Below are 27,743 nucleotides of genomic sequence, written 5' to 3'. Positions count from 1 at the left end.
CGTTTCGGGGATACTTAACATTTAATGTTTTTGGGGCTACCCGTGGATGGTTTTTGGGGCTAATGTCAATGGTTTGCGAGGTATTAGCATAATTTCAAATCCGTGCACGAAAGTAGGTATTTTTCTGTGAACAAGGTTGCAACACTGCATGCACACTCCAAATCGACAAAACACTGGCACAACGCGCGATGAACAGGTACGCTATCGCCATATTGTGTGTGTAAATAAGGAAGAACAAACAGTAAGTACTCGTTAATGTAAGAAATATACATTATTTTCGTTAGAAATTCATTATTTCACCTAAAGAAATGTTCCGCAATGCAGAATAGTAGGTTAGCAATGTAAAAAAGTGCGTAACAAATGATTTATAGGTCTCACCTATACGAAAGTAGTACCTGATAGGTACTGAAGTAAGACCGTTATTATTGTAACTGGCAAACACTGAAAGAGGTGCTGATATTTTTCTGTACTGGCGGCAGCCTCTGTAAAGAACAGCGGTCGTTTTTTTCTTTCGTCAGCATTGTTGTTATGATTTTTTTTTAATTGGTCTGTTCGTTGCTTTTGGTAATTGCCTAATGTGAGTTATGGTTTTTTATTTTTTTGATTGATTCATTGTTGATAAACGGTTTATTTTCCGCCTACTTGTTCTTCCTTACACTGGAGCAAAAAAATCAGCTGCTTTTTAGGTATCACCAGGTCGTGCTCGGGAAATTATTTAGTGCGAGTTGTAACATGAAGGGTAGTTTTCTTCTCAATACGTTCGATGTATTTTTTTCACATAACATGTCCAGTAAACGTACCATTTCGTACTTGTCCTGTGGACAAGGTATTCTCCGTTGACAAGCGACAGTAAGTATCTTAGACTAGTGGGAATGAATTTAGAAGTAAATCTGAACCTTAGTACAGGATGGCCCGTTACCCCTATTAAGGGTAACAGTTTCGTATGCACACAACGTATTTCTTCAATTTTACAGAAGAAACTACTTACGGAAATGAGTTTCTGTAGCATGTTGTCAGTTCGTGGAGGTGTTTTCTTTCGTCGTGGAATCTATGTGACCGGGAATTCATGTGTTTTTCAAGAAAAATATCTCTCCGACACACAATCAGTGGCGAAGCGTGCTGTCTCTGGAAGGGTAGGCACAGGACGGAGCAGGGTTTGGGGGGAGGGGAAGATGTGATTTTTTTAACAGTAGTATGTTAAAATATAGCCCCTAGAAAATAAAAGATAACATATTGCCTGAATCTCGTCTACTTAAGTCGGGATAGTGATTGTAAAGGATAATGTAGTGATTAACGCTCACGCCTTATAATCAAGAAGTAGAAGGTTCGATTCCTCCTGGAGGCATTGGTTCAGATTCTACTTTAATCTAGCTCGATTAGATATCTGAGAATAAAGGCGCTTCTGTCTCGAAGGTCAGAAAAAAGTGACAATGAGACTCGATGTTCTGACCACGCGTCACCCAATGAAAAAGCCGTTCTGTCAGGCCCTAGCCATCTTACATTTGTTAGATTAAAGCTGCTCGTAAAAATTATTTGCTACTTCAATAACAGTATTGTAAATGTTTCTCGCATTACAGAAATGGTTGGTTCACTTGATCGTCACTTAGCGTTTATTTCTTTTTAACGCTGACCTCCGCGGCAGATTGGTTATAACAGCGTGCTACGACAAGGGCCTCAGGTTCGAATTCCCACCTGGGCATAGATGTTTTTCGTGAGTGTCCCTTCGTCAATGTCATCATACTATCGCTCATTCTCATCTTCCCAATTAGCCAAAAATGGCAGAAAGCCAAGTAAAATAAACTAAATCTATCAATCAATTATTTCTTTTTAACTTTTTTAAGCATATAATTCTTCTTCAACAGGCGACTTTTTTTAAAAAATTATAATATGATTTAGAAAATGATGAAATGCTAAATGAGAACACGGACAGAGAAACACACAGTCATAAAATTTCAGTAACATGGATTTTCTCTATACGTTTGCATTGTACGTACTTTGACCCCTTTTTAAAAGTAGCGCGTTTTCAGTTATGTCACTAATCATGAAAGGAAATTTCGTCTCAATATCCCTTTCCTCAAAGAAAGAAAATACTTTCCCTCTCTGAATCGAGATTGGTGTGGGGCACATCCAGCAGCTAACACTTCGCGAAAAGCGGTTCCTCAAAAGAGCTGAAAGCACCAAACTTAACACTGGTAACCAACTTGCATGCATTATTTGCAGTTAGAATTCTAATAATGCCTACTTTGATAGGTTAGGAGGCCAGGCTTAGAGGTGTTAGCAACACATTTTCGCTACATGTTAGCAGCTGGGTGTGCTCCGCTCCCGGCACAGCTCTGAATCTTCCATGGAAACACTGCTTCAACAAGTTCTGTACGTCCACTGCCTGCTTCGAAACACTGCTTCAACAATCTCTGTACGTCCACTGCCTGCTTCGTCACGCGCTCGTACACGATCGGCACTCTTCGGAAGTCAGGGAGAGAGGGTGAGAGAGAGAAAAGAGGCCGGCCTCTCAGGTTACATTACAGGCGAACGCGCCCCTGAATTTATGCTTCCCGCACGAATCACATAGGTTGTTATGGAACCAGCTGAGGCACTCTCGGGTGGGCCTCGCTGAATGCTCAGATACGGTTCCAGGCAGGGTTGCAAACTTGCGGTAATTATCGGAAGACCAAGAATTTCAGTTTTCTTTTATTAAGCGTCGTTTAATGAAATTTATAAGTAATAAAGTAATCCGTTATAGACAAATATATTAGGGTAGGCCCGGCCTCCGGGCCTCATAGGACGCTTCGCCACTGCACACAATAGACGTTGCTTTTATTGCTTCCTCGAAGTGTGCCGGATGTTGCGTACGTTTGATGACGTAACTCCCTGTCAGTGTTTCCAACCACGCCGTTGTTTTCGTTGATTTGAAACAAGATTTTTAACTATATTCACCTTAACTATGCTTGCCTAACCTAACTCAACCTAGCCTAACCTTACCGGAAATGGTTCGTGGGGCTATCCGTGAATGGTTTTTGGGGTATCCAAAAAAAAAAAAAAAATCCGTGCATAGTGTACAATTTGCACACATGACGAACACGAAAGTAGGTATTTTCGGTGAATAAGGTTGGAAACACTACATACCCACTGAGGATGCGCAACGCGACTCAAGTGGAGCCCGCCATATTGTGTGTTACGCAAGCGAAAAAAGAAAGAACAATAATTACTCTTAATGTGAGAAATTGAAATTATTTTCGTGAAAAAAGCAAAATGCAACCTTGAAGAATCTTTCGCAATGCAGAATACGTAAGTACGAATGTTAAAAATGCCGAAATAAACGAGTGAGATGTGTTGTGCCCTTACGAAACTGTTACCTAATAAAAGTATACAGTATATTTGTTTCTGTTTCGGATCGTATGAAGGAAGCGATGGCTGATACATACATCTACGTACATATTGAATAACGTGTTATTGCGAGTTGTTGGGTGCATGAAAGGAAAATGAAGGAAAGACTATTGAAGAGGTGCGTACTGATTTTCGGACTCGGTTTGAACGGGATCGATCCTCCTCCGAAACAGATGCTGTTGAGATGGGAACATCACAGTACGCGAATATCTTCATGGGACATTTCCTGGGCGCTGGATTGGTCGCAGGCAGTGGCGAAGCGTAGAGTTCCTAGCAGGGTAGGCACAAAAGTGCGATAATTTCCATTAGTTGCTTAAATCTGTAAAAAGAATGGGAGGGGGATTGGGTATGTCATGGAGAGTGGTTCAATGTCTCTCCAGGCCGGTTCTTTAAAGCGTTGTTACCGGCCATCAGTACGATAATTATGTCTTAGACGTTCACCTCCCACCCACCAGATGTCATGGATCTAGATTTTTGTTCATTTCGGGTTTTTATTTGTTTGTATTTTTTCAACCCCTGATTTATGCACACACCTCCAGAAAGAACTACCAATCATGAGACATCGCGAAAATCCAACGAATAGTGCTAGAGCCCTGTTGAAAATTCGTCATCAATTTTTTTCTAAATTTATTTATTTATTTTGCAATTGAAGTGAAAAAGGCTAGAAGAACCCCATAATTTCCGGGTCAGTCTGACGTTTGTGCCGTGAGCAGACGACAGAATTCCGCACTTTCAGCGACTGTCAGTTTGGTACGTTCTACTGCTGCCAACTTAGTTTTTTTTTTTAGCAAGACTTCCTCGCACCGAGGAAAACACCATTGTTATCTGTTGTCTAATTAAAGGAATGGTTGTAGTTAATTCCAGTCTTGGCTTTCTAGATAAATGAATTTCTGACGCCTGTATGTTCAAGTAAACATAATTTAAATTTTGAATATTTTCGCCTCATTTGCTCTGCTCTATGCTAATCGTAACGATGAGAATGTATGGAGAATGAATTAAAGATGATCAGGAAACATTGACATGGCCACAATTAGGTCACCTAGCTTCGTAACGTGTTAGGATGACCACTACGGGGCTTTCAAGAAAAAACATAAGTAAAGGTGACCTCTCTCATTCAGTGTGTATACTTCGCATCCTAGTTTGTTCTACCCCTTGTGTTAGTAGACACCTTTACGTGATAATAGAACATAGGATCCTTGTTTGGAACCCGGCAACACGACAGGTTACTATGTAACATATAAACAGGTTATAATAAATGTAGTTGCTTGAGAGAATAGAATCCCAATTTTTAGGCGCAATTTAGCTCTTTTCTGCCAATCCAATGTGACAACACTGGCCTGTTCCGCCAGACCTGAAACAGACATGGCCCGCGCAATAACCCCATAACAATCTTTGTCCTAAACCCAAAAAAGTCTTCCCTTGCATTGTACTCTCATTGACCGCCCTCTTCTCTTGTTATCCCTTCAGGGTAAACAAAACTGCCTACCTCTTCGCTTGTGTCGACTGCATAAAAAAATGTCTGCTTGTAATATCTATTCGACGACAGTGTTAACGCATTAAATAACGTTTCGACAACTTTTATTTTATTTTTTAAATAGCTTGCTGTAACTTGCTACTGCTACTTGCAAAGGAAAATATAGTTGAAAACATTTTAGAAATGATTGTTATAAGAAGGAAACATGAAAGGCCAAAAGTGGGTCCTACCTTACCGATGATTACATCTTTACTCAATTAAGAACTTGAATGTTCTTGTTTTTCTTGCATTTCAGTCCAGCACTTCTTGCATAAATCTGATCACGGCACACGACACGAATCACAAACTTCTACCTCCACGAAACTCGCGCTCCGAGCCACACTCCCTGAGCAGGAGGCAAGTTTTCACAGACAGGGAACAAAGGAGGGAATCCCCGTTCACGATAAAAATAAATTATTATATTTCCAGTGAAAGTAAAACTACTTTGTAAATACAATGCGTAACTAGCATTTTAATGTACATAATTTGGTATGAAGACTTACTTTACAAATATAAGTTCTTTAGACATTCTGTTTACGCTACGGTGTTGGGTGATTCGACAAGACCATCAGCACTCTGACTGAAAACGAAGTCAGAACTACAGTACTCCCTAATTTTCAATTTCACTGACACTTGTCGATAAAAGGAAGGAAAACCTAAGTTTCGTACAAAATATGGAGAAAGTACAATGAAATAGAAATCTCTCTGCACGAACACAGGCTAATGTTTATACAAAATGCTGGTACACCACAAATTTCCAACCCTGGCGGAAATGCAGTGTTGCTGACATTCTGTTCGTCCTAGTGGGTAACACCGCGAGGCCGGCCTCACGAGCACATTATAAGCATATGTACAGTACTCGTAAGATTAGGATTCCCGCACATACGACCATACGACAAAATGTGAAGAGAAGAGGCCCCAGCTAATGTGCCTCACTCCGTGGAAAGTTCGTATACTGGACAGGGTTAGATTTTTTGTAATTATCATAAATGAAAATTCCAAACTTTTCCATTGCATTACATATGTTTTGACGAAATAAGTAAATACACCTTTAGAAGTGTAATGGCGTGGGTAGGCCCGGCCTCCTGGCCTCATAGGACGCTTCGCCACTGGTCGCAGGTCACCTGTGCTGCCAGTGCCACTAGCCTGGCCACCAACCAGCCCAGACCTCACCATATGAGATAATTCGCTATGGGGTTTCATAAAGGAAATTGTTGCACAAGAACGTTACGGTACCACTGACGAACTGAGAGATGTTGCGAGACGGGCTTTCACTCCGCACTTTTGCTCCGCAAAATGTCGCACAGAACCTTGCGGCGTATTATCCTTTGCCATGAGAATAATGGTGTACAGACTGATCCCTTGGATAATTAATGCTTTATATCACAGAGGTGTTTCGTAAATTCATTGTCCGTTATCAATAAAAACTACTCAAAAGAACTATCGTTCATTGTGTTTGCGTATTATAGGGGTAATGGGACTTTGTGGCCACCCTGTAGAATGCATTTAAGGACTTTATTTTAATGCTAAGAGAACCAACCCTGACCTGCCTCAAGCTTATATTGAACAAAATCTTAAGTAATCGCTAAAACTCTGCAGTATGTGTTAACAGACGTAAATCGAACTTGAACCATGTAAAAATTGCATCCGTAGCATAATGAAATTGCAATAAAACAAAAGGAACTTGGGCCTTTATTTTTGTTAAATGCAGGAGAAAGTACAGCCATCTGTTTAAGATCTTGATTTTGAAACTCCTTGAAAGTTTTCTTATCTAATCTTGATAAATTTCACTTCCATTCTGAAGATTTGTTGTGTAAACTATTGGAATGAAAGAGCTATGTTCAATTATAATGTTAGCTGAAGTTCAACGGAGAAGAAAAATGACAAATTCCATTACTGTTTATCATGAAATACCTGCCCGAAAAATAAAGTGCATGATAGAACATTACTATTCAAGTACATGATATATTGAAATATTAAATATAAAGGCTTGGGAAAATTATACAGGGAGGTTATTTCAGTCGTTCACCGCCAGCGTCACGGCCGTTCGGCGGACTCTTCATGCAACAGGTCCCGGCAAATTGCGTTCAGGAAGTCCGTAACAGAAACCGCTTGTTTTGTAATGTTTCCACTTTTCACAATTACAGTTACAATTACAATTGAAATAAGCACGTACCTTGTCGCAAGGATGCTGTGTGCGTGTGGAAAAGGTGTCCTCCCAAATACAAATATTTCTGGCATCTTATTTCTGACAGAAAATCTTAGATTAGACATCGTTACTTTATCGTCAGTTGTCGCGACAGCGCCGGCAGCTTATCGGGGGTAGGGTGAGTTGTCAGCCGCGAGAGGGCGATTCATACTGCACGTGTCGGCAGTGATGCCAACCGTAGGGACATGTCCCTAAGCATAGGGACTTTTCACTAAATTTCGCCCGCGTAGGAACGTAGGGACAGATTTTGCCAAATGAGGGAAAACGTAGGTACTTTTTTCAATCTTAGTAAATGACATTTTATGAATTAGTTTATCTGGATACTTTAGCGAAGAGGAGAAAAAAGAACTAACTAACAAATCTCCATCAGAATTTTGGAACATGTTATCGGTTACCAAAAACTTTCAAGGCAAGTTCCTTTTTGAAAACATTTCCACTCTCGCGAAAATAGTGCTAACATTGCCACATTCTAAAGCGGAAACGGAAAGAATATTTTCAATGTTAAGTGATACAAAAACAAAAAAGGGAAATAAAATGGGACCAGAATTGTTAAAGACTGCAGGAAATACAGCATCACCAACCAACATCTATCTCTGCACAGCAGCAGCATGTATGACTTCAAATAACATAATCAACAGTAAACGACTCAACGTTATTCATTAGGGGTGTGCGGGATCCTTTACTTTAAAAAGTCGTTAATTCTCGACGTTTTCTGCCTTGTAAGTTTCTGGAACTTATCGAAAATTGTAAGTTTTTATTCTAGAAATGCAAAAACAATCACTTAAAGTGAAAATGACTTGTAAAATTCGAGATTTCCAGTGCTTCGGGAAATTTCGAACATTTCCCGTCCCGAAAATTTTCCGACTTGGTCGGGAAATTGCAAATTTTTCAGTCCCGAATGTCGGGATTTAAAAAAATTACCGTCCCGATCCCGTCCCGACCCAAAAAATTCTGTCCCGCACACCCCTATTATTCATTAAGGCAAGAATTTACAATACCGGACCCTTCTGTAATTTCTATGCTACGTCTTATACTCACGAAATAATTATTCGTGATGATTTATCTCAAGTTAACATGTTGGGGTGAGGGGGGAAAAATGTTAATTAACGTGTAGAAGTTGTAAAATAAGCATTTCAATTCTCGCAATGATTCTCCGTATACAAGTATGGTAGCCATATTTGTTGATATGAACAAATTACAATTAGTTACGCTGTCTACAGCGTTGCCACACTGTTGATTTCATACTTGGAGAGCATGGATTGTGTAAGAATAGCGGAAGAGAACAGTAAAAAAGTTGTTAATGTTATACAGATTGTTAGGTGGAGTGTGCAGGAGGGCTAATTAATAAACTTATTCATTTCAGTATATTGCCCAAAGAACGTGCTTACATGTGACAGCGACAATCACGATGTAGAAGAACTGATTTGATTACAGGTAAATTTGGCAACATTACATCAATCATAAAATTGCAGGATACTAAAATGGCGTCTTCGATGATGTTCAAGTGCTACGAAAAAAATATTTTTTATCGGTTCGTAATCACAATTACCGCAAAACCATTCAGGAATAGCCCCACTGAGCATTCTCGGTAAGGTTTGGTTAAGTTAGGTTAGGCAAGGCAAACATAGTTAAAATTTGGGCTCGAAAAACGGGTAGCCCAACAAACCATTGACGGATAGCCCCACGAACCATTCAGGTACAAAAAAGGTAAAGTGTTCCCCTGTGCATAGCACCACGCCATGAAGGCGTATAGGGGGTGTGAGGGTAACGCCCCACACTTTCTTGATCCGGTCGTGAGTGGGGGTGATGTGATCAGCATCACGCCCCTGACCGCCTTTACCCCCCAGGGTTTCCCCCAGGTACCCATGTTATTCGACGCTGGGTAGGCGCCGGGGCCGCTTCCAGGTACGGTTAGGTTAAGTTAGGATAGGCAAATGTAAATTCGCTCCTTCATTAATTGTGGAAGCACCGAGCAGAAAGATTTGGTAAGTAAATGTGTATATTTTATCTTCTGTTTTGCATGCTCATGAGGTGATAATTTTTTTAGTCGCTTTACTTGGCGTAGGGACATTTGGTCAGTTGTAGGGACATTTTGACTACGTCTGTAGGGACATTGCCGAAAAATGGTTAGCAACACTGTCGGCTACCAGACGTCAGTGTACGTTCATGTTCACTTCTGTTTGCGTTTATCAGTAGACGTGTTGCTTATACTGTGTTATTGTAATGTGCTACTCATGGCCAGTGCTTTATTGTGTGTTAATTGTTATTCATTCATTAGTTATGTCGTTAAACAAATATAGTCTTGAACAGAGAGTTTTTATGTACGATAATTACGTGAAAACGAATTCTTGCAGAAAAGTGGTCAGGGAATTACGATAGACAGGATCTCTTGAACCTAAGAAACGTGTTGTATTGCTGTTAAAGGAGGTCATTTTCAACATCTCTTATAACACAGGAGGTTAGTGATCATCATTATTATTACTTTTAAATATCATTTTACGCTTTCGGTTTGCTTTATGCGCCGGGATGCTGTCTTCCCTTTCTGACAACTGACGATAAAGTAACGATGTCTAATCTAAGATTTTCTGTCAGAAATAAGATGCCAGAAATATTTGTATTTGGGAGGACACCTTTTCCACACACACACAGCATCCTTGCGACAAGGTACGTGCTTATTTCAATTGTAATTGTAACTGTAATTGTGAAAAGTGGAAACATTACAAAACAAGCGGTTTCTGTTACGGACTTCCTGAACGCAATTTGCCGGGACCTGTTGCATGAAGAGTCCGCCGAACGGCCGTGACGCTGGCGGTGAACGACTGAAATAACCTCCCTGTAGGTGCCCTTGACCAAGAAAGTGAAATTTAAGTGACATGTGTGTGTGATGAAAACAATTGAATTAGGCAAACTGAAATATTTTGTTGCAAGTGAATTCTTAAGAGTACTTTGCAAACATTAAATCGACAAGTTTGACCATATATCTGTTGGTTTTTTTTAACCCCAAAAGGTGATCCATCACTCCATATCACCTCCTCTTTAGGGGACAGATCGAGGTTCTCCTTTAGAAAATGTCTTGTACAGAATGTTGCTAAAAGCAAATATCAAGTACAAGTACAAGTGTAGATTTACAAATCAACATAAGCATTTGGAATGTTTGTTGTCGGGAGCTGTGAAAAACAAATGTTCTGCTGAGCCAACTAAGCTCATATTATCAAAATTATGAGAACTATAAGATTTGGTATGAAAGGCAATGAGCAAAAATCATTACCAAACGGGTAAATAGGTGTTGGGATATAACATTTCCCGAATAGGATATGTGAAGTGTACTGAAAAGTTATTTTGTGGTAGAATTAAATTTTGCTTGTAATAGAGCATACACGAAAGACATGGTAAGTAGAAAAATATATTGAATTTAATTGCATCTCAAGTGTTTCACAATGTTAGTCTATATTTTTCTGCATTTGAATGCAGTGCGAAGGCAGTATCAGCAAATAAACAAACACAAACAAACAACACCAGTACAACATTATTTTGCATGACGAACTATTGTTTTATCTGATGATAATATATTTGTACAGTAAGAATTCACAAGAAAAGAAAATATCAAAATATAATATAAGCAGGTGATAAAAGTTTGAAACAAAACTGGCTGGTAGGCATGCTCTTGTAAAGCAAGTAGGAGCAAAAAGTAATTCTGAAAAAATATAAAACTGGTAAGAACTATAAACTGGTAACGTCTAATACAACAGAATAGTTTCTCCTTAAAGTTTACTACGTATGTATTTTTCAGGAACATACATGCCCAGAAGTCCCGCACCGTGATCCTGTCTGCTAGCTTTAAGCTCTGGCTAACAGGATGCCTGCAGGTTCGAGTGTTCTGGGGAAAGCATAACAACTTCTGTCCTGAGATTTCGGCCTGTGTATGGGACCTTGTGGTCACCCAGCATTGTCAGGAAATTGGGGAGCTACGGATGAGTAGCGTAAACTGATCATAGAAAATCTATGATGACTGGGGGTTCGTCGTGCTGATCACACGTCTCCTTGTAATTGGCTGGATCATCTCCCAGCTCTGGTGGGAGTGAGGCCGGCAGTCGGTAGGTAGGCACTGGTCCTCCGTTACGGCTTCCCTCCATCCTTTCTGCATGTTCTAACCAGTTTAGTCTCATCTTCTTGATTTCATTCGCAATATATGTCTGCTGAGATGTCCTGGAGTTCTTTGTTCCCCTCCGAGTGGGTTTTCCTTATGTTGTGCTGTTAAGCACTATGTTTCTCTTCTACTCCATTTTTAACTGTGTGTCTTATTACAGTCTTATAGAGCTTGGTTTTGAGATGTTTAGATATGCTTTTGGATCTGAATAATTTAAGGAGGAAAAATAGCATCTATTGCCCACAAGTATTCTGTTTATCTCTGCACTTATATTACTTGTATCTGTCAAGATTGACCCTAAATATTTGAACCTCACAACTCTTTCAAATTTCCTGTTGTTTATTTGTATGTACTATATATCATACTTGTATTTCTCCTTCGTGTTTTTCACATAATTTTTTTTTCTCGTTCACTGCGAGACCCACATTTTCTGCTTGATTTTGTAGTTGTATAAAGCTTTCCTTAATTCCTATCTCAGTTCTACTTGTTAGACATACATCATCTGCACAAGCAAGATATTGTTTCATTCTGTTGAATATATTTCCTATTTTGTTTATTTCTTTCCCTCGTATGGCTTTTTCTAAGACCAGGTTGAATATTGCTGGGTTGAAAGTACATCTCTCTGCCTCACTCCTCGTGAGGTTTCAAATTCTTCAGTATACTAGCCGTGGTGGTCTAGTCTTGTCAGCCTCCGTTGGGGAGTAATCAGCGCAGCGCGCTACGATGCCAAGGGTCCCGGGTTCGAATCCCGGATGTTTGAGTGTGTCTGTATTGATTGAAAAAGTTGAGATTTCAGAATTTTTGATATGAGCTTTGTGTGGGGAAAGCTGCCGGGTTAGGGGCTTTTCTTAAAATAAAATAAAAGAAGTCGGAATGGTATCTTGACTGCAATGCGGGGTTCGATTCTCGGGGTGGGAATTTTTCCAGCCTTGTCCCCGCTCACCCAGCCTCAAATGAATGGGTACCTAGGGGGGGGGGGTTTAAATGCAGCCGAAGCGTGATGCTGATTACATCACCGCGATCGAGAATGTGTGGGGACCCAACCCCACATCCCCTAAATGTGCCTTCATGGCACAGTGCTATATGTACCAGGAACTTAATATTTTACCTATATTCGCCTCCTACCTTTACCTTTGTATTTACTAATGTCATTTTAATTAATCTTAACTTCTGTGGTATACCAATTCTTGCAATATGTTAAAAAGAGCTTTTCTACACATGCTGTCATGGGCTTTCTGGTAATCTTTAAACATTTGGTATAAGGTGATGTTATGTTCATAGCACTTGTCGAGTATACACGTCATTGAGATAATATGGTCTGTGGTTGATCTATCTTTTCTAAAGCCACACTGGTAAACCTAAAATTTCTTCACCTTCAGAACTTTGTATGGGACGCTAAGCAGTGAAATTCCTCTGTAGTTTCTACAATCAGCTTTATCGTTAGATTTATGAGTGAGGCAAATAATACCCATTGCCCAGTCTTCTGGCATTTCTTCCCTTTCCTAGATCTTCCGAGTCAATCCATGTAGTTTCCTTACTATCCTCTCTCCTCCATACTTCAAAAGTTCTGCTTTAATTTTGTCTTCTCCTGGTTTTATATTATTCTTAATTTCTTTTATTGCTTCTTGAACTTCCTCGTAGCTTGGTTTTGGTATTTGTTGCTCATGTCCATAAGCTATTCTTTCCTCCATATCTTCTCTCTCTTTTGTATCATTGCTGTTTACAGAAGTTCTTTAAAACATTCTGCCCATCGTTTTAGAATTCCTTCTACTCCTCCCACTAAATCCCCTTTCTTAGTTTTACACAATGCAAGTCGTGGTTGATACCCTCTTATTATTTCTCCAGTTTTTTTGGTACATCTTTCTAGTCTCCATATTCCTTGCAAGTTCTTCTACTTCCCGTACTTGTTTCTTTCCATAGATTCTCTTCTTCTTGCACTACACTTTCTTAGCTTTTCTTCTTTTCTCCCTAAAGGTCTCTATTGAATTTCGTGTTCTTCTAATTAGCATTTTTTGTCTTGCCTCGTTTCTTTCTTTCTTTCTTCATCACACTATACATTCCTAATTTCCTTTCATATCCAACAACTTCTCCTGTACTTGTTACAACGTCCTTAAGTGATTCCATTCTTCTTGTACTGATGTTTCTCCTCTGTTCGAATATTCTATCTTTCTTCTCTTTATATTGTCTCGCAATATTTCTGTTATTTTTTGGCTTACTTATAACAAATTTATCTTTAATATCCTTTGTTTGTACTTCATTCTGACCAAAAAATGATCTGAGTCACCCCCTGAAACTTCTTCAGATGTCCAGCACATCTGATTCATGTCTTCTATCAATGAGCACATGATCTATTTGATTATGTGTACTTTCGTCTGGTTCGCATGTCACCCTGTAACTGGTTGGATGGTCGCCCACCTGTGCTAAGCCATGTGGGATTGGGGGCCAGCAGTCTGTAGGTAGGCCTTGGCTCTCATGGGCTGTTGCACCACAGTTTTTTTTAAAGAATATATTCAGTAACAAAAATAAAAAACATAAAATGTTAAAACATTAAATATTTGCAAGAAGGATGTAAGGAAAATGCAATACACAATTTTCGTGACCTTTTTATTAAAATAGTTGTCTATTTTATATTTATTCATACACTCAATGTAAATGTTATGTAGGTACTTGTATTATTGGTAAGTAAATATTCAACACAATGAACAATACTGGTGATGATGAACATTATGAAATTACAAAGTTTTATATGAGTTTTCTAAACAAACAAAAAATTTAGTCAAATTATTTTTAATACATTTTCAGAAATACATCTATTCAACAATCTAATGACATGAATTACTTAGATAACAATGTGTTCCAAAAATAAAACTTTGCTGGATGCACTTCATTCTACTTCAGAAATGAGCCAAATTAATATAGTATTTTTTGCAGCAACATATTTGTACAAGAGAATGTAATTTACAATTGTAACCTATACTAATGATCACATAAGGATTAACATTTCAGCACACCCTTTCTTCACTAAAAATCAACCAGACTCACACTTACATATACCATCATATCAGAACTTATACCTAATGTATCTACGTTGTGATATAACTATACAGAATAAACTTTATTTTGAGCTCTCTTGCGATACAATTGGGAAAATATTGTTCTATGCTCAGCAATAAATGATAGTACAATTTTCCTACAATATAATTTATTTATAACTAATACCGGGTTTCATTAAATAAAATTTTATTTATATAGCAACAAATTAATAACAATAGTGTGTAAATAAGATAACTGCATTATTAAATGTTAATGTTAGTTGTCATATTTTTTGATATGGGTCATTCTTTTAAGTGAAGGAAGATATTTGATTGTTTTTCTGAATTTCTTACTTAACATCTAAATAAGTATTACTGATCTGCAAAATATAAGCTTTACACAATTTTACAGATGTCGAAAAATTAAGAAACGTTAGCTGAGCCTTTGAAATGCAATATTTCAGTCACTTCCTTGTTCCTTGAATAATTAAGATTATCATCATAACAAAGTATGAAGTAACAATTACATAAAATATTATTTAAAAACAGGTTACTTTAAGATACCACAAATTGAATTGAGAAAATTATCTGGAAATGTTGTGCACTAAATAGCATGGGACAATATTTTTAATATTTGATTTGCCTTTTTAATCAGATAGTTTCTTGACAAATACACCATGTAGATTTTTCCTTATTCTTGTGATATGTACTGATGAAATTAACAAGTGATTACACTACAAGATTTATGATGATGAGTACACTTGAATGCTGTTGTAATATATTAATAAAGCAGTTTAATTTTACACCATACACAGAAATACATTCAGCATATATAAGAAATGCTTGGTATTGGGAATTTACTGATGTTGCTGTGTAGTCCATTATGATGAATTTAAAATTTCAATACAGTGTGCTGTTTGTACTAAGTTTCAAAATAACCTTATAGTTAAATTATATACTTTCTATCTAGTTTAACTAGATAAGTCCTTCTAATCTTTTTCCCCAAATACTTGTGTTTACACAAATTGATTTTTATTTCTATAGAATTTATTGCATTCAGTGTCAATCATACATTTGTCTTGTATGAAGTTGTAGTAGTAGTAGTAGTTCATCATGTAAAATTATATTAGTAACAATTACGTGTTTCATTGTTTGTGAGTAATATTATTGTCGCTTCACTGGTCTCCTGTGCTGTGCTGAAAGCTACATTCAGATAAATTCTCTTATAGTATTTCATAAAGTTTAAATTAACTTGAGTATATTATTTTATTTGTCATATTTTTATGTGAATATATCATAAAGGTTTTCAGCACACACACACATACATTTATTATGGAAATATGATGCTAACTAAACAAGTCAGAAAGTAAGAAAATATATTGCATATCTTCATGATACATGGTAACTTTTCATAGAACTATGAATATCTTTGCTGGTAATCAAACTGAAAACATCTTCATGTGCACATAGAATATCAAGTACAGTCAGGGACACTACTGGGTTGTAAAGGCTAATTAGGTTGTTACAACCCATACAACATATATGTAAAGGAATAATTTGAAAGTAACATACATTGATTTGTAATGTATTGCCAATTTTCTAGAGCAGCGGTTCTTGAACTTTCCTAGACCACGGACCCCCTTCAGAGATCACTCACCCTCGCAGACCCCAATAATTAACTCACTCAAAGTTTAAAGCCTGGAATTTGCATCATTAAAGAGTAAATACTCTTGTCTTTGTATTTTTCTGAACCTTTGTGGAACACTTGGACGATTTCGTGGACCCCCTGAGAGGGTCCCACGGATTCCCAAGGGTCCATGGACCACAGTTGAAAAATCTCTGTTCTAGAGAATTACACAAGAAGTAGTAGAAAGTTAATATTAAATAATTATAAAAAAATATAAGAAAATATGAAAAAATTTAAATATTTTGTAAAATGATCTAGTATTTCTTCATAAGTATTCAAATAAAGGAAATGTGACTATTAATTTTAAGCCTTTTTATGTATCTCTGTTAGAATATTGCAATTTATGAACAATTGCCATACAATTTATTTTTAAGCGAATATTTATGATTGATACTTTTTAGGCAGTAATTGGCTATATTGCATAATATCTTAGTACTCTGAAGGTCACTTTTCTGTGTTGTTCTTTCAAAAGTTGTTAATTTAAAAAAATAGTTCAATCCACACCAATTTAGTTACACATTTTGAGCAACAACTTTCAATCTGTTTCACTTTTTATGTCGTTAATATTTTATGAAATTCAACCTTATTAAATGAATATGACATGAGCAATTACACACATAATGTTTGCGAGACACTTATTTTATCCTTAAACTATGCGGATCAGTCATGCAAATTGTGGGTGAAAAAATATGTACCCTGTATTTCTTTCACTCAATCTGAACAAAGCTGCAAGTAGAACAAGTACACTGCAGAAAATCATGTATTATTGTAGTGCTTGAATGAATGGAATATCTAAACAGAGATCAAAATAAATATTCTTTGAATTATTCCTCTTGCACCAATGCTAAGGACAATTGCACTTTCTCATGTATACAAAAAGATTTATGGAGATCATTACAAAAATTAATTAATTTTCTCAGCCAATAACTTCTTTTACTTCAGGTGTCTTCGATACAATGACATCCAAAGAGGGAAACAATACTTAAGATTTCTCTCAATGTTTTAATGAGGAAAATTATTCATTGAAAATGTACATGAAATATTTTTCAAGTCACGATGTCAGTGAGACTAATATATTAGTTGAAGTAAATGACAATGCAAAATTTCATTCACAAAAATTACCAAACCAAACTGCAAACCTGTAGACTTTATGAAAGAATTTTGTTTTGGCGAACCTGTAGGCAGCCATTTTTGTTGTGTCTAAATTAGTTTTAACAGTAATATTGGTAAATCATTCTCTCTTTCTCATGTATAATTAAACACTTCTCATCTTATAGGTGTTTACATAATACTTTAAAGTAGCAACTCGCATAGAAATCATCACTGTGACAAGAAACATTCTCTTAGAAGTTGGTAAGTTCAGTGTAAACTCTTATGTGATGTTTGAGGAGAATTTAAATAATGTACAATAGAAATTAAAATGTCACATGAAAAATGTTTGAAAATGTAATAGTATACAAGATAAATTTGTTACTAACCTACATGATCATTAAAAAATACATAACTGAGAGGAACTCCAGAAAGCTGGTCCAGCCAGATAACCAAGCATCGATTTGATTCTCACTTTCTAAATGTCAAACAAGATTACCAACATACCCTGCTACACAACAATGAACTAGATTACAACAGCTAATGGAATTCCATATTATCTGTTAAAAATGCTGGAAAAAAAATGCTTAAACAAAAACCTAACAAAACAAATATATATATATATATATAAGCATCTGACAATATACATATTAGCTTGATGCATAATTAAACATATTCACATTTCTAAAACTCTGTGGTATGTACACAAAACTTCTTTCAACTCGACACTTCTGTGTTCAGTCTGTTACTTTCTTCAAAGTAAATCAATTTGTACAACCTCAAGCAATTCCAAGTTCTACATGTACCTATATAAAACAATCCTACAACTTGAATATTCTGTACATGTTTTTGCACTGCACTGCAAAATTTTAGAATAAAGTTGCTTGTTTCCAGTATTAATGGACACTCAGTTATTTGGACGGAATCAAGATACTTGAAACACCACATATATATTCATATTATGTACACTCTCACTTTTGTAACAGGAGTTTGGGCGGAAACACTACGTATTGTCCATTGACCAACGCATACTTGCACTGAGAATATAGTTAATTTGATCAAACAGTTAAATTGGGAATATATTTCAATATAAACGTATAAGTTCCTTCTAGATGGTTGTCAACAAATAACATCATATATATACACACAGTGAAAACAATGACAACAACGAGACCACTCTGGTCCCCGACATGATTGCACAGCTCTCGAGTACAAAGAGTACAATTTCCAACATCAAACAGCCGTGCTATGAGTTTGAATCCTCACTTTCTTCTTTTCACTCCCGTTCCTCATCAGGGTAGGAGAATTCCCACTGAACCCAGGGTTCTGAATGCCCAGCCCGTCTTCGGTTTTAGGGCGAGGCTTCTTCAGACTCGACCTCAAAGGGCTCCGGCCACTGCCCGTTGAGTTATAGGACGCGAACGACCCGTTCGAGGAGATCACGGATCCCACACTCCCGTTGGCCAAGGTGTGGCCGTTCCCTCGGTGAGACACATAAGGTTTCCCGCTCGCGACGGTCATGGCGATCCCGTTACCGCGGCTTGGTGTCCTCTCCCTGAATCCTGGATTGTTGTACGTCGTGGCATTTTGGCCCGAAGGATCTCGGCTCAGCATTGTTGGATCGCCTCCAAGGCGTCTGGAGAACAGGAAGTCGTACAGGGCCAGGATGAACAGGATGAAGTCTAATACTATTGCCAGCAGCTGTAAATATAAACAGAAACCATTAGAGCATAAAATTTATTTGCAAATAAAATCCATAGAAAAACATTTGAATCTAAAAGGGATGAGGAGACAGGTGAGTGGAGGTTACATAATTTAGAACTGCATAATTTGTAATAATTCAATCAAGAAGACTTACGTGTAGATGGGCAGGCCATGTGGCACGAATGGGAGAGGAAAGAAGAGTTTACAGGATTCTTGTTTGGAAACCTGATGGTAAGAGACCTGTAGAATGGCCAAGACGAAGATGGAGGGATAATGTTGAGATGGATCTAAAGAAAATCGGTAAGGATGGAAAAGACTGGATTGATCTTGCCCAGGATAGGGACGGATGGAAGGCTTGTGTTGCTGCAGCCATAAACCTTCTGGTTTAAGAAGGCTAGAGAGTTAGTTTAGTTAGTAAGTATTAGAGCATACTCAATGTACGGCAGTGCTTGGCGAGTTACTTAAAAAAATCTGGTACGTTGTATCAGTCAGGTGTGGTGCCACCTGGTAGATTCTAGGGCACCCTTTTCACCAACCAAAGATCCTAGATTATAAATTTTATAATAACAGCAAGAACCACGTGCACACAAAGCTTTATGTGTGCGTTGACAGATTGGTCATTTCGAGGCCCTGCTTTAGAATACACACTTTTACACGGGAGAACCAAATCGACTATGGGGAACTTTCATTGGATAAACGGGCAAAAAAATTCAGCCCACATCCAGCAGCAACTCGTGAAATAATGACTTCGTATAATTTTGAGTTAATTTTGGAAAACTCTGCAAATAGTGGAGAATTTTCATAAATTGGGTGGGTAGGGGGAAATCGGATCGGCTAAAAAGAACTCAGTTTTGCAGACACAAGAAATGAAGTTTTTGCGTCATTGCGGCATGCATTGTGCTGCCACATCTTGGAAGAAACGAGAACTGCCAGAACCCATTGTTTGTTTGGCACCAGAAGAGTTCCAGACTACAATGTTTCAAGTTGTGTGCATTTTTGTCCGGACAAAAAAGCAGCCTATGTAAGTTTTCATTGTCGTGGAATAAGCTTCTATTCATTGCTTGTTAAGTAAATTTTATTTTCTTGTCCGGACAAAAAAGCAGCCTATGTAAGTTTTCATTGTCGTGGAATAAGCTTCTATTCATTGCTTGTTAAGTAAATTTTATTTTCAATTGTAATATTTCATTGAATTAAGCATGCCTCACCAGATCTTGTGATAATTTTAAACAAAACACAGAAATTAGTGCCAACAAAAAATAGGTAGTTAATAAGGTGTATTTCAGGGTAAATCAGATTATTCGAATTCAGCTTTCCGTTTGATTGTTTTGAAATAACTGGAGAGATCCAGTAGGCTATATTTATATTTTAATAAATCACTCTGTGTATCTATGATCATCAGCAGCCTAATTTGTAGCACAACACATGTGTACGTGTGCTTTAATGTAGGCTATAGCAACATTTTGTTTTGTTTCAGATGCCTCGTAACTACATTCGGAAAATTGCTCATGGTCCTTATAGTTCCTGGTCGGTTGTAGCTATGGAAGAAGCTGTCACTGCTGTTAGAGAAGGGCAATATTCAATACGGAAAGCCTCAAACGTGTTTGGTGTCCCATTTACAACCCTTCAAAGAAGAACTTAAGAGCCTGAAAATGTTCCAGTGCATAATGTTCGACGTCAACCAGTGATACCTCTAGACATTGAAGCAGCTCGTTGTGAGTCTAGTCTACCTGTCCAAAAGGGGATTTGGTTTGACACCGAGGAGCGTACGTGAGTATGCCTATAGGTATGTGACTGAGCGAAGGATTCCAAACAATTTCAACGAGGAATCCGAAATGGCTGGCATTGATTGGTTTCAGGGATTTATAAAAAGACACCCAGAACTTTCTATTCGGAAAGCCGAAGGTCGTTCTCGTGCAAGAATGAATGGCATGACACGAGAAAATGTTTCGAACTTTCAGAAGAAAAATGCATGAAAATATATTCCTTCACTTCGTCTGACATCAGGTGAAAATTATCCGTACCTCAACCCTGGGGATAAGAGGAAGAATGAGAAGGATAAGAGACAGGTTAAGCAAGCTGGAAAACTCGCATCGAGAAGTGAGAAGAACGAAGCGTGGAGGTGTGGATTCTGCAGTCTTTCGTACTACGACAAAAAAAAGTCACCAGGCTTGCAAAGGGTGGTTCCATGAACGCTGTGTAAACGCCTTTGGTAAAAAGCAGTTTATTTGTGGCATTTGTTTATCAAAATCTGTGCGATTCGATTTACTCCACCGCCGATCCGATTTACCCCGCAGAGGTGAGGTAAATCGGATCAGTGCACCACGTGCATTAAAGTTACAATATCTCAGCAAATAATAAGAAATGAAAGTAATTTATACATTTGTCTAGTAGCTGAAGGTTTGCTTGTTTTTATGCATATAATTTCAATTGTAATAAAGGGACTGATATTCAATAAATGGAGTTTTTTTTAAAAAAAAGTGATCAGATTTCCCCCTACCTCCCCTAGTGTGCGAATTAGTTCCCATCAAGCATTCCAGGCGGCAGCACGAATGGAAAACTGTGTAACATTTGTCAGAAGTCTGTTATTCCAACTGATTATGAAATTCCAACGTATTTTCTGGGATACACAGATGACCAGAACACTACGTAGAGATCACAAAATAAGAAGTGTCCCGAAATAAAGTACCCTATCAGGTTCTCAGATTTTAAAATCTCTGAAACCATGGTGTGTGTGTGTGAATGTGTGTCTGTGAACAAATTGATAGAAAAACAGGCAGTGGCGGCGATTGGGGGGGGGCGTGGGGGGCAGTTGATCCCCTATTTTTCCTACTTTTGCCCCCGCATTATGCTAAACCTTATCTATAAAGGGAAAGTAAACTGTCCTTGTCCCTGCAGTTTTGAATCCAAAAGAGAGAGAGAAATTGAAGAAAAGAGAAAGAAAATTAGAAAGATTTGAGAAAGAAAGAAAATATGTAAAAAGGACAGCTATAGTAAGAGAGAGCGAGATAGAGAGAGATCTTACTATCTACGACCACCAAAACTGAGTCTACCTCTAAATATTTTATCCACCCTTGAGCCCACCTGAACGATATTAGGCTACTGTACTCCAGTTCACAATTCATAAACCAGGCATATGTTACGTATCATCAACTTTCTCCTCCTACTACTAGTACTAGTAAAATCTCTTCCTTGCATCAATAGTAGTTAGTGTATGTCCAAACGGTGGTTAGTAGAGTGCTGAATCTAAGTCTTTTTGCTCGATCGTCCAATAGCTCGCACGGATGACGCTAGATCATCGTTTCTCAACATATGGGGTCCGAGGGGTAGTTTGCTAGGTCGTAAAGTCTCTCTAAAATTTATTTACGGTGTCTTAGAAACCTATTTAAATTATTAAGATATTTTTTTTATCAATTTAAATTCAACCCGTATTGTACCTAGTCTAAACTCTACATTTCTGTTATTCACGCTCTACCATTGCTTTTTACCGGCATCTCTCAATTTCTTCATGTGTGTTTAGTTAGATGTTAGACTAGAGTAAATTGATCTTTTAAATTACATATTTACTTTTCTAGAATTAAAGCCTCTTATCACACGGAACTGGATTTCTAGTTGGAATGCCCTAGTTGGCGGTGAACTGACTTTCTAGATAGAAATCATGGCCGCTTGGCTGACTGCTTGACTGGTTTTGAGGAATAGGACATGTTCTAATTGCTACTAACTTCTTCGACTAGATTCTGTGGAACAGCCAATCACAGCAAAGTTTGGCCATGTGAAGATAATCTGTGAGTTTGCAAAGTAGCCTTTTTTGTCTGTGGTTTCCGAGTGCATACAGCACGAAAGGCATGTTTACAATTGAAAAAGCTAAAATATTCTTCCATACGTGTATAGTAAACGTTGTAAAGTATGTATTTTATCAGCGCTATTCTTCTCTACCTAAAACCATTTAAAACGAAGCGATATTCCTCTCGGTTGAATAGTTATCGTATTTTAAAAGTGTGAAGTGATACGTTGTTTACATCTCGCGCGGCCGCCATTATGGGAACGAAAGACTAGCGACAAGTACGGTATAACAAGTACCGTGTGAGGCGAAAACTAGCAAATGGGTAGCCAGTCCAGCGTCAACTAGAGCATTCGTACTGGATATCCAGTTCCTTGTGATTTGTTTAAGCAAGCGTAAAATAGGGCTTCTCAAAATTCTCGATATAGTAAAAATATGATTATAAACTGGGTGCACACCCGTACAAGTAATTCTGCCGGCGCCATGCTTATAGGTCGCATGAAGTATAATATCTATCCTTCAAGGTGGGTGCCGGACTGAAAAAGGTTGAGAACCACTGCGCTAGATGGCTTATGAAATGGACAGTTTCTTCGCTCGTGCGAATAAAGCTCGAACATTCAAACGATCAGTATAGGGGCTACCCACCGGAAGGAAGTGCCTTCGCGCGGACGCCATACTTGTAGCACATCAACCGGACGCCATACTTGTAGCACAACAACCGGACGCCATACTTGTAGCACAACAACTTCCGGTCCGTAGGCTCACAACATGCCGCCAAAGGGAGCTGAGATTGTGTCATGTATGAAAGGAACGAATGTGTACAAGAAGGATGTAAACTACGATCAGAGCTAAATAATTTTTCACGGATCTCTCTTCATCATGTCCTCGAGATCTAGGCGCCAAAATTATTGCATTCAAGCTGTCAGCCGTGAAAATTGGAAGGCAATTAGCAGGAGTAGACTCTGCAGTAATGACAACGGATGTGCAGGAACCCAAAAAGTCTGGACAAAAAAAAAAAAAAAAAAAAAAAACCGTTCCGATCCAGACTTCGGAAATAATGATAGGGTTAAAAGTAGTTTATTCCCTACATATTTTTTCTTTGTACTAAATGTCCGAAATTTATTGAAATAAGCAGCTTCTATTTCAGAAATGCAAAATAAATCATCACCCGAGGGTGAAATTGTGTGTATAATTAACATTTTTTTAGTATCGGGTAATGTTGAATATTTGCCGCTCCTATAATCTCCAAATTTAGTCGGGAAATAACATTATTTTTCCCGATTTGAACGTCGGGACTTAAAAATACCCCGTCCTGTTTCCTTCCCAACCAAAAATTTTCCGTCCCGCACCCCTTGCACTTCATTAAAGGTAGAAGAGAAATCATTCAAATCTCGATTTTCTCTCTGTTTTAGTGATATGAGCAAAAATATTACTTTTCCTTTCAAAAGATGCTCGGTCATAGTCAGATAGGTTACACGTTACGTTCTTGAAGTACACACGAACTGTAGCTATTAATTTTTTGTGTAAACAGATTTTTTTTTGTGTGTAACCAGAGGAAATAAATTTTTGTGCAACCAGAGGAAATATTTTTTTGTGTAGCCAGAAAATTACGTCACTATTATTAATTTTCGTCTTTTGCAATCTTTTCAACATTGATAGATAGTGTGCCTCCCCGATGGCGCAGTGGTAGCGTCGTTGCCTTGTAATCAAGGGGTCCCGGGTTCGATTCCCGGTGGAGGCATATAGATAGTGGCTCGGATCCCACTTTAAACTGTAGGTCCAGTGCCGATTAGTCTTACCAGTGGTCTTACTGTGCACAAAGTGAACGTAAAACACCAACTCAATCAATCAAATCAACATTGATAGAGAAGAGGTTTGAACACCATGGTGAGGCAATGGTGTGTCATTGTGTTTGTCCCATCATTAATTTTTCCAGTTTTTTATTCATCTTCATCGTCATGTTTAACACACATAGCAGAAAATTGACTTAAAATATCAATGGAAAAGGTAAAGTGCTCCCCTGTGCATAGCACCACGCCATGAATGCGTATAGGGGGTGTGGGGTAACGCCCCACACTCTCTTGATCCGGTCGTGAGTGGGGCTGATGTGATCAGCATCACGCCCCTGACCGCCTTTACCCCCCAGGATTTCCCCCAGGTATCCATGTTATTCGACGCTGGGTGGGCGTCGAGGCCGCTTCCATCGTTAGAAAAGTTCCCGGATTTGAACCGGCCGGGGATCGAACCCGGGACCTTTAGCATGGTAGTCAGACGCAGTCAGACGCGTTACCGAATGAGTCACCGCGGCCTTTAAAATATCAATGAGCGTTTTGTATTTCTGCGTTCAAACGGGAAGGAAACCAGCAAGTGTGCTTTACCGCATCCAAATAACTCGCCCTGACAGAAGAAAATAAGCTCCTTTTTCCGTTTTTTTATATGTCCGTACATCTCGCACTTTTTACTTAAAATATAAATGTATGCATTTGAGCGCTTGTAGGAAAAATTACTTTCTATTTAATATGTAGGCTACAAATATCGCCAATGAAACGACGATCAGCAAATGGATCTCACCTTGGAATAGTGCCGTATTACTTCCTATATAGTTGCTCATCCAATTCATATGCAAATGTAACGAGTGCACTCACGGTCCCCGAAATGACGTGTCATTCATACCCCCGGCACGGGGCCAAACGTCGTTATGTGTACGGGAGACCGGTCGTGACTCTTGCGGTCGAGGTTTTCAAGTTCGGTACTGAAACGGTCGTTTATTGTCGTACTATTGCGAGGCGGAGATAATACCTTGAAATATTTCACTGTTTTGTTTACCTTGGATATGTAGATTCGAAGAATCATAACACACTAATAGCCAGTAGCGTAGCGTCCTAGTACGCCCATACGCCCGGCGTTCCTTGATTTAAAATTTTAAAAATGCGCAAATGCTGTAAATATAAAATAAAACGTGACTAATTATATACATGTTTGAGCATTATGGCATTATAAAAGCTAATTTCTCGATCCGTCTACAACGCTCCACTAACAGCTCTCGTTGTAGCATTTCTCTAATGTCTCTGCTTGCCTGACGCCGGCTAGGTTTGGCGTACAGGACCATGCCTGCCTGTAGGCAGAGAGAAGGAGGGAAAGCTCGTGGCTTGGATCTCTACAGCACGGGCGAAATGTTCTTGCCATAGGCGGGCGTACGGAGCACCTGATTGGTTCTAGGGGCCATGTGACCTTTCCTGCCTTCCGATTCAAGGCGCTGTACTTCCGATGCAGATGACAGAAGTAGAATTCCTACCCGGTTTTTCGCGCTCGTGCCCATAGACAAACCTCGTGCCTCTGCTCGTGCTGTGTGATGTTACAATACGCAATATTCACTGACGTATCTTTAATGACCACTGCATTGTGTAATTTATCGCAAGAACAGTGAAGTGCATTAAAAACTAAAAGAACAAAACAGTTTTGTCAAACAAGTTGATTAAGTCCTCGTGGTAGAAGTTCAGCCTGTGGCTGCTCTACCACCTAACCCGCAAAACTATTTATTTAAAAAAAAATATTTTTTTCGTTACTATCTTACTGCCTAAAATTGTGCCAGTGGAAATGTTTAGCATTCGTTTCAAAACTCTTAACATCGTATGATCTCTTGACAAATTTATTTTAAAATGTCTATCAGCATTCTCAAGATGCAATAAACAGTGGTCTGAAACTCTGAATTACTAATAGGCACTGTTACGTCAGTAGATTGTACAGAGTGTTTTGCACAGCGCGCTAAGACGCCAGAGGTGTCCGGTTTGAGTCCCGGCCTACGCATGTTTGTTCTTTGTGAGTGTGACTTCATCAATATCATCACTCATATTCATATTTGCGATTAGCCAAAAGTGGTAGAAAGCGAAGTAAAATAAACCAAATCAATCAATAGTCGTATCATCCACAACAATGAAGTCTACTGTTGTTCTAGAGGCGCTTGTAATTCAGGTAGTTTTTTTTAATTACTTGCGTCATGCCGAAAGGTTTCCTTGATTATAAAATACTGTTTTGCTACACATGTGTTAAACGTGCGGAGCAAAATACTTCCGAAGTGTACGGTGTTTCTGACTTGAGTAACCTAATTAAAAATGGTATCAAACACCAGTGCTCCAAGCATTTGTTGCACACTGAGACATCTTATTTTCTACATAAAACAAGCATGGATCATGTTTTATCGGAACCCGGCTGACTTCATGTAATAAACACAATGAGATTGTGATTTTAAATAGACAATACGCTAATTCCATAAGTAAACTCTTAAGCAAAAAAAAAAGGCCTACCCTTCCTTCGGACTTGGCGTTCCCATCCGAAATGCTCATGCTACGCCACTACTAATAGCATACTATCCGGTACCTGAAAAACGTCAAATAACAACACTGACGAACGGTAAAAAGTGAATATATATTGTAACAACAAAAAAAGATTGCAATCAACAACTGTTTACATAGCCTCCTCAATCTCTCACTCATTCACTCTATCTCTCTTTCACACATCTGAGGTGTTTTTACATGTGAAGTATAGATACAAATCATGGATCTCATTAACATATCATTCCTTTTTAGTTTTTAAACCTTTATGCGAATTTAGGATATTTGTCTGCCAGCTCCTGTGCTCTTTTAAATTAATTCATGTGCCAGTCCTCGGAAAGCGGTTAACTAAGACAATTGGGTCGGCGTGGTTAAATCTTTCGTTCGAATGAACGTATGCATCCAGTCGTAAGCACGACATTTAACAAGTTTCTCGGACGGGGGTAATACACATAAGCCTCTCTCGTCCAATGAGAACAACTACACCATTACATAGTGATGCAAAAACTTAATCAGCTCCAGCTGCCGGAATACACAAATCAATCGTCGGCGCGAGCAAAAATTACATCAAAAACCACTATGCAACAAATAATACTACTTCACGCGCACGACCTTGCAATATAAAATACGCTCATCAGTCAACTATTGACAAATTAAATGGCGCGACGGGGCGATCGGTTACACAAAGAATGGAGCACACTCTGACAATTTACACTAAATATTAAAGTAATGAAATGGAGCTTCTAACCCTGAATGCAGACAATTAAATTAGAAGATCTGAACATGAAATGACCCTTTTTTTATAACAGTACCAAAAATTATCAGACACGGAAGTTAGGTTCGGGGTTCCTGAGTCACTTTGCTAATAA

At 38.4% G+C, this 27,743-nt stretch overlaps 1 protein-coding gene across 1 annotated transcript in view; it reads right to left on the bottom strand.

Annotated features, from left to right (window-relative positions):
- Positions 1-13,854: 13,854 nt before the first annotated feature.
- LOC145985370 (uncharacterized) overlaps positions 13,855-27,743 on the bottom strand; it is a 244,184-nt gene continuing 230,295 nt past the window's right edge. The window contains exon 5 of the mRNA XM_083119317.1: positions 13,855-18,762. Within this exon, the coding sequence (XP_082975443.1) occupies positions 18,295-18,762 (468 nt within the window). The 3' untranslated portion in view covers positions 13,855-18,294. The remainder of the gene's footprint in view (positions 18,763-27,743) is intronic.

The sequence above is a fragment of the Lepisma saccharinum genome, chromosome 3 (genome assembly GCF_977018435.1).
Source record: "Lepisma saccharinum chromosome 3, izLepSacc3.1, whole genome shotgun sequence".
Lineage (NCBI taxonomy): Eukaryota > Metazoa > Arthropoda > Insecta > Zygentoma > Lepismatidae > Lepisma > Lepisma saccharinum.
Note: the sequence above shows the minus strand (reverse complement) of the source record. Positions and strands in the feature narration are given on the sequence as shown.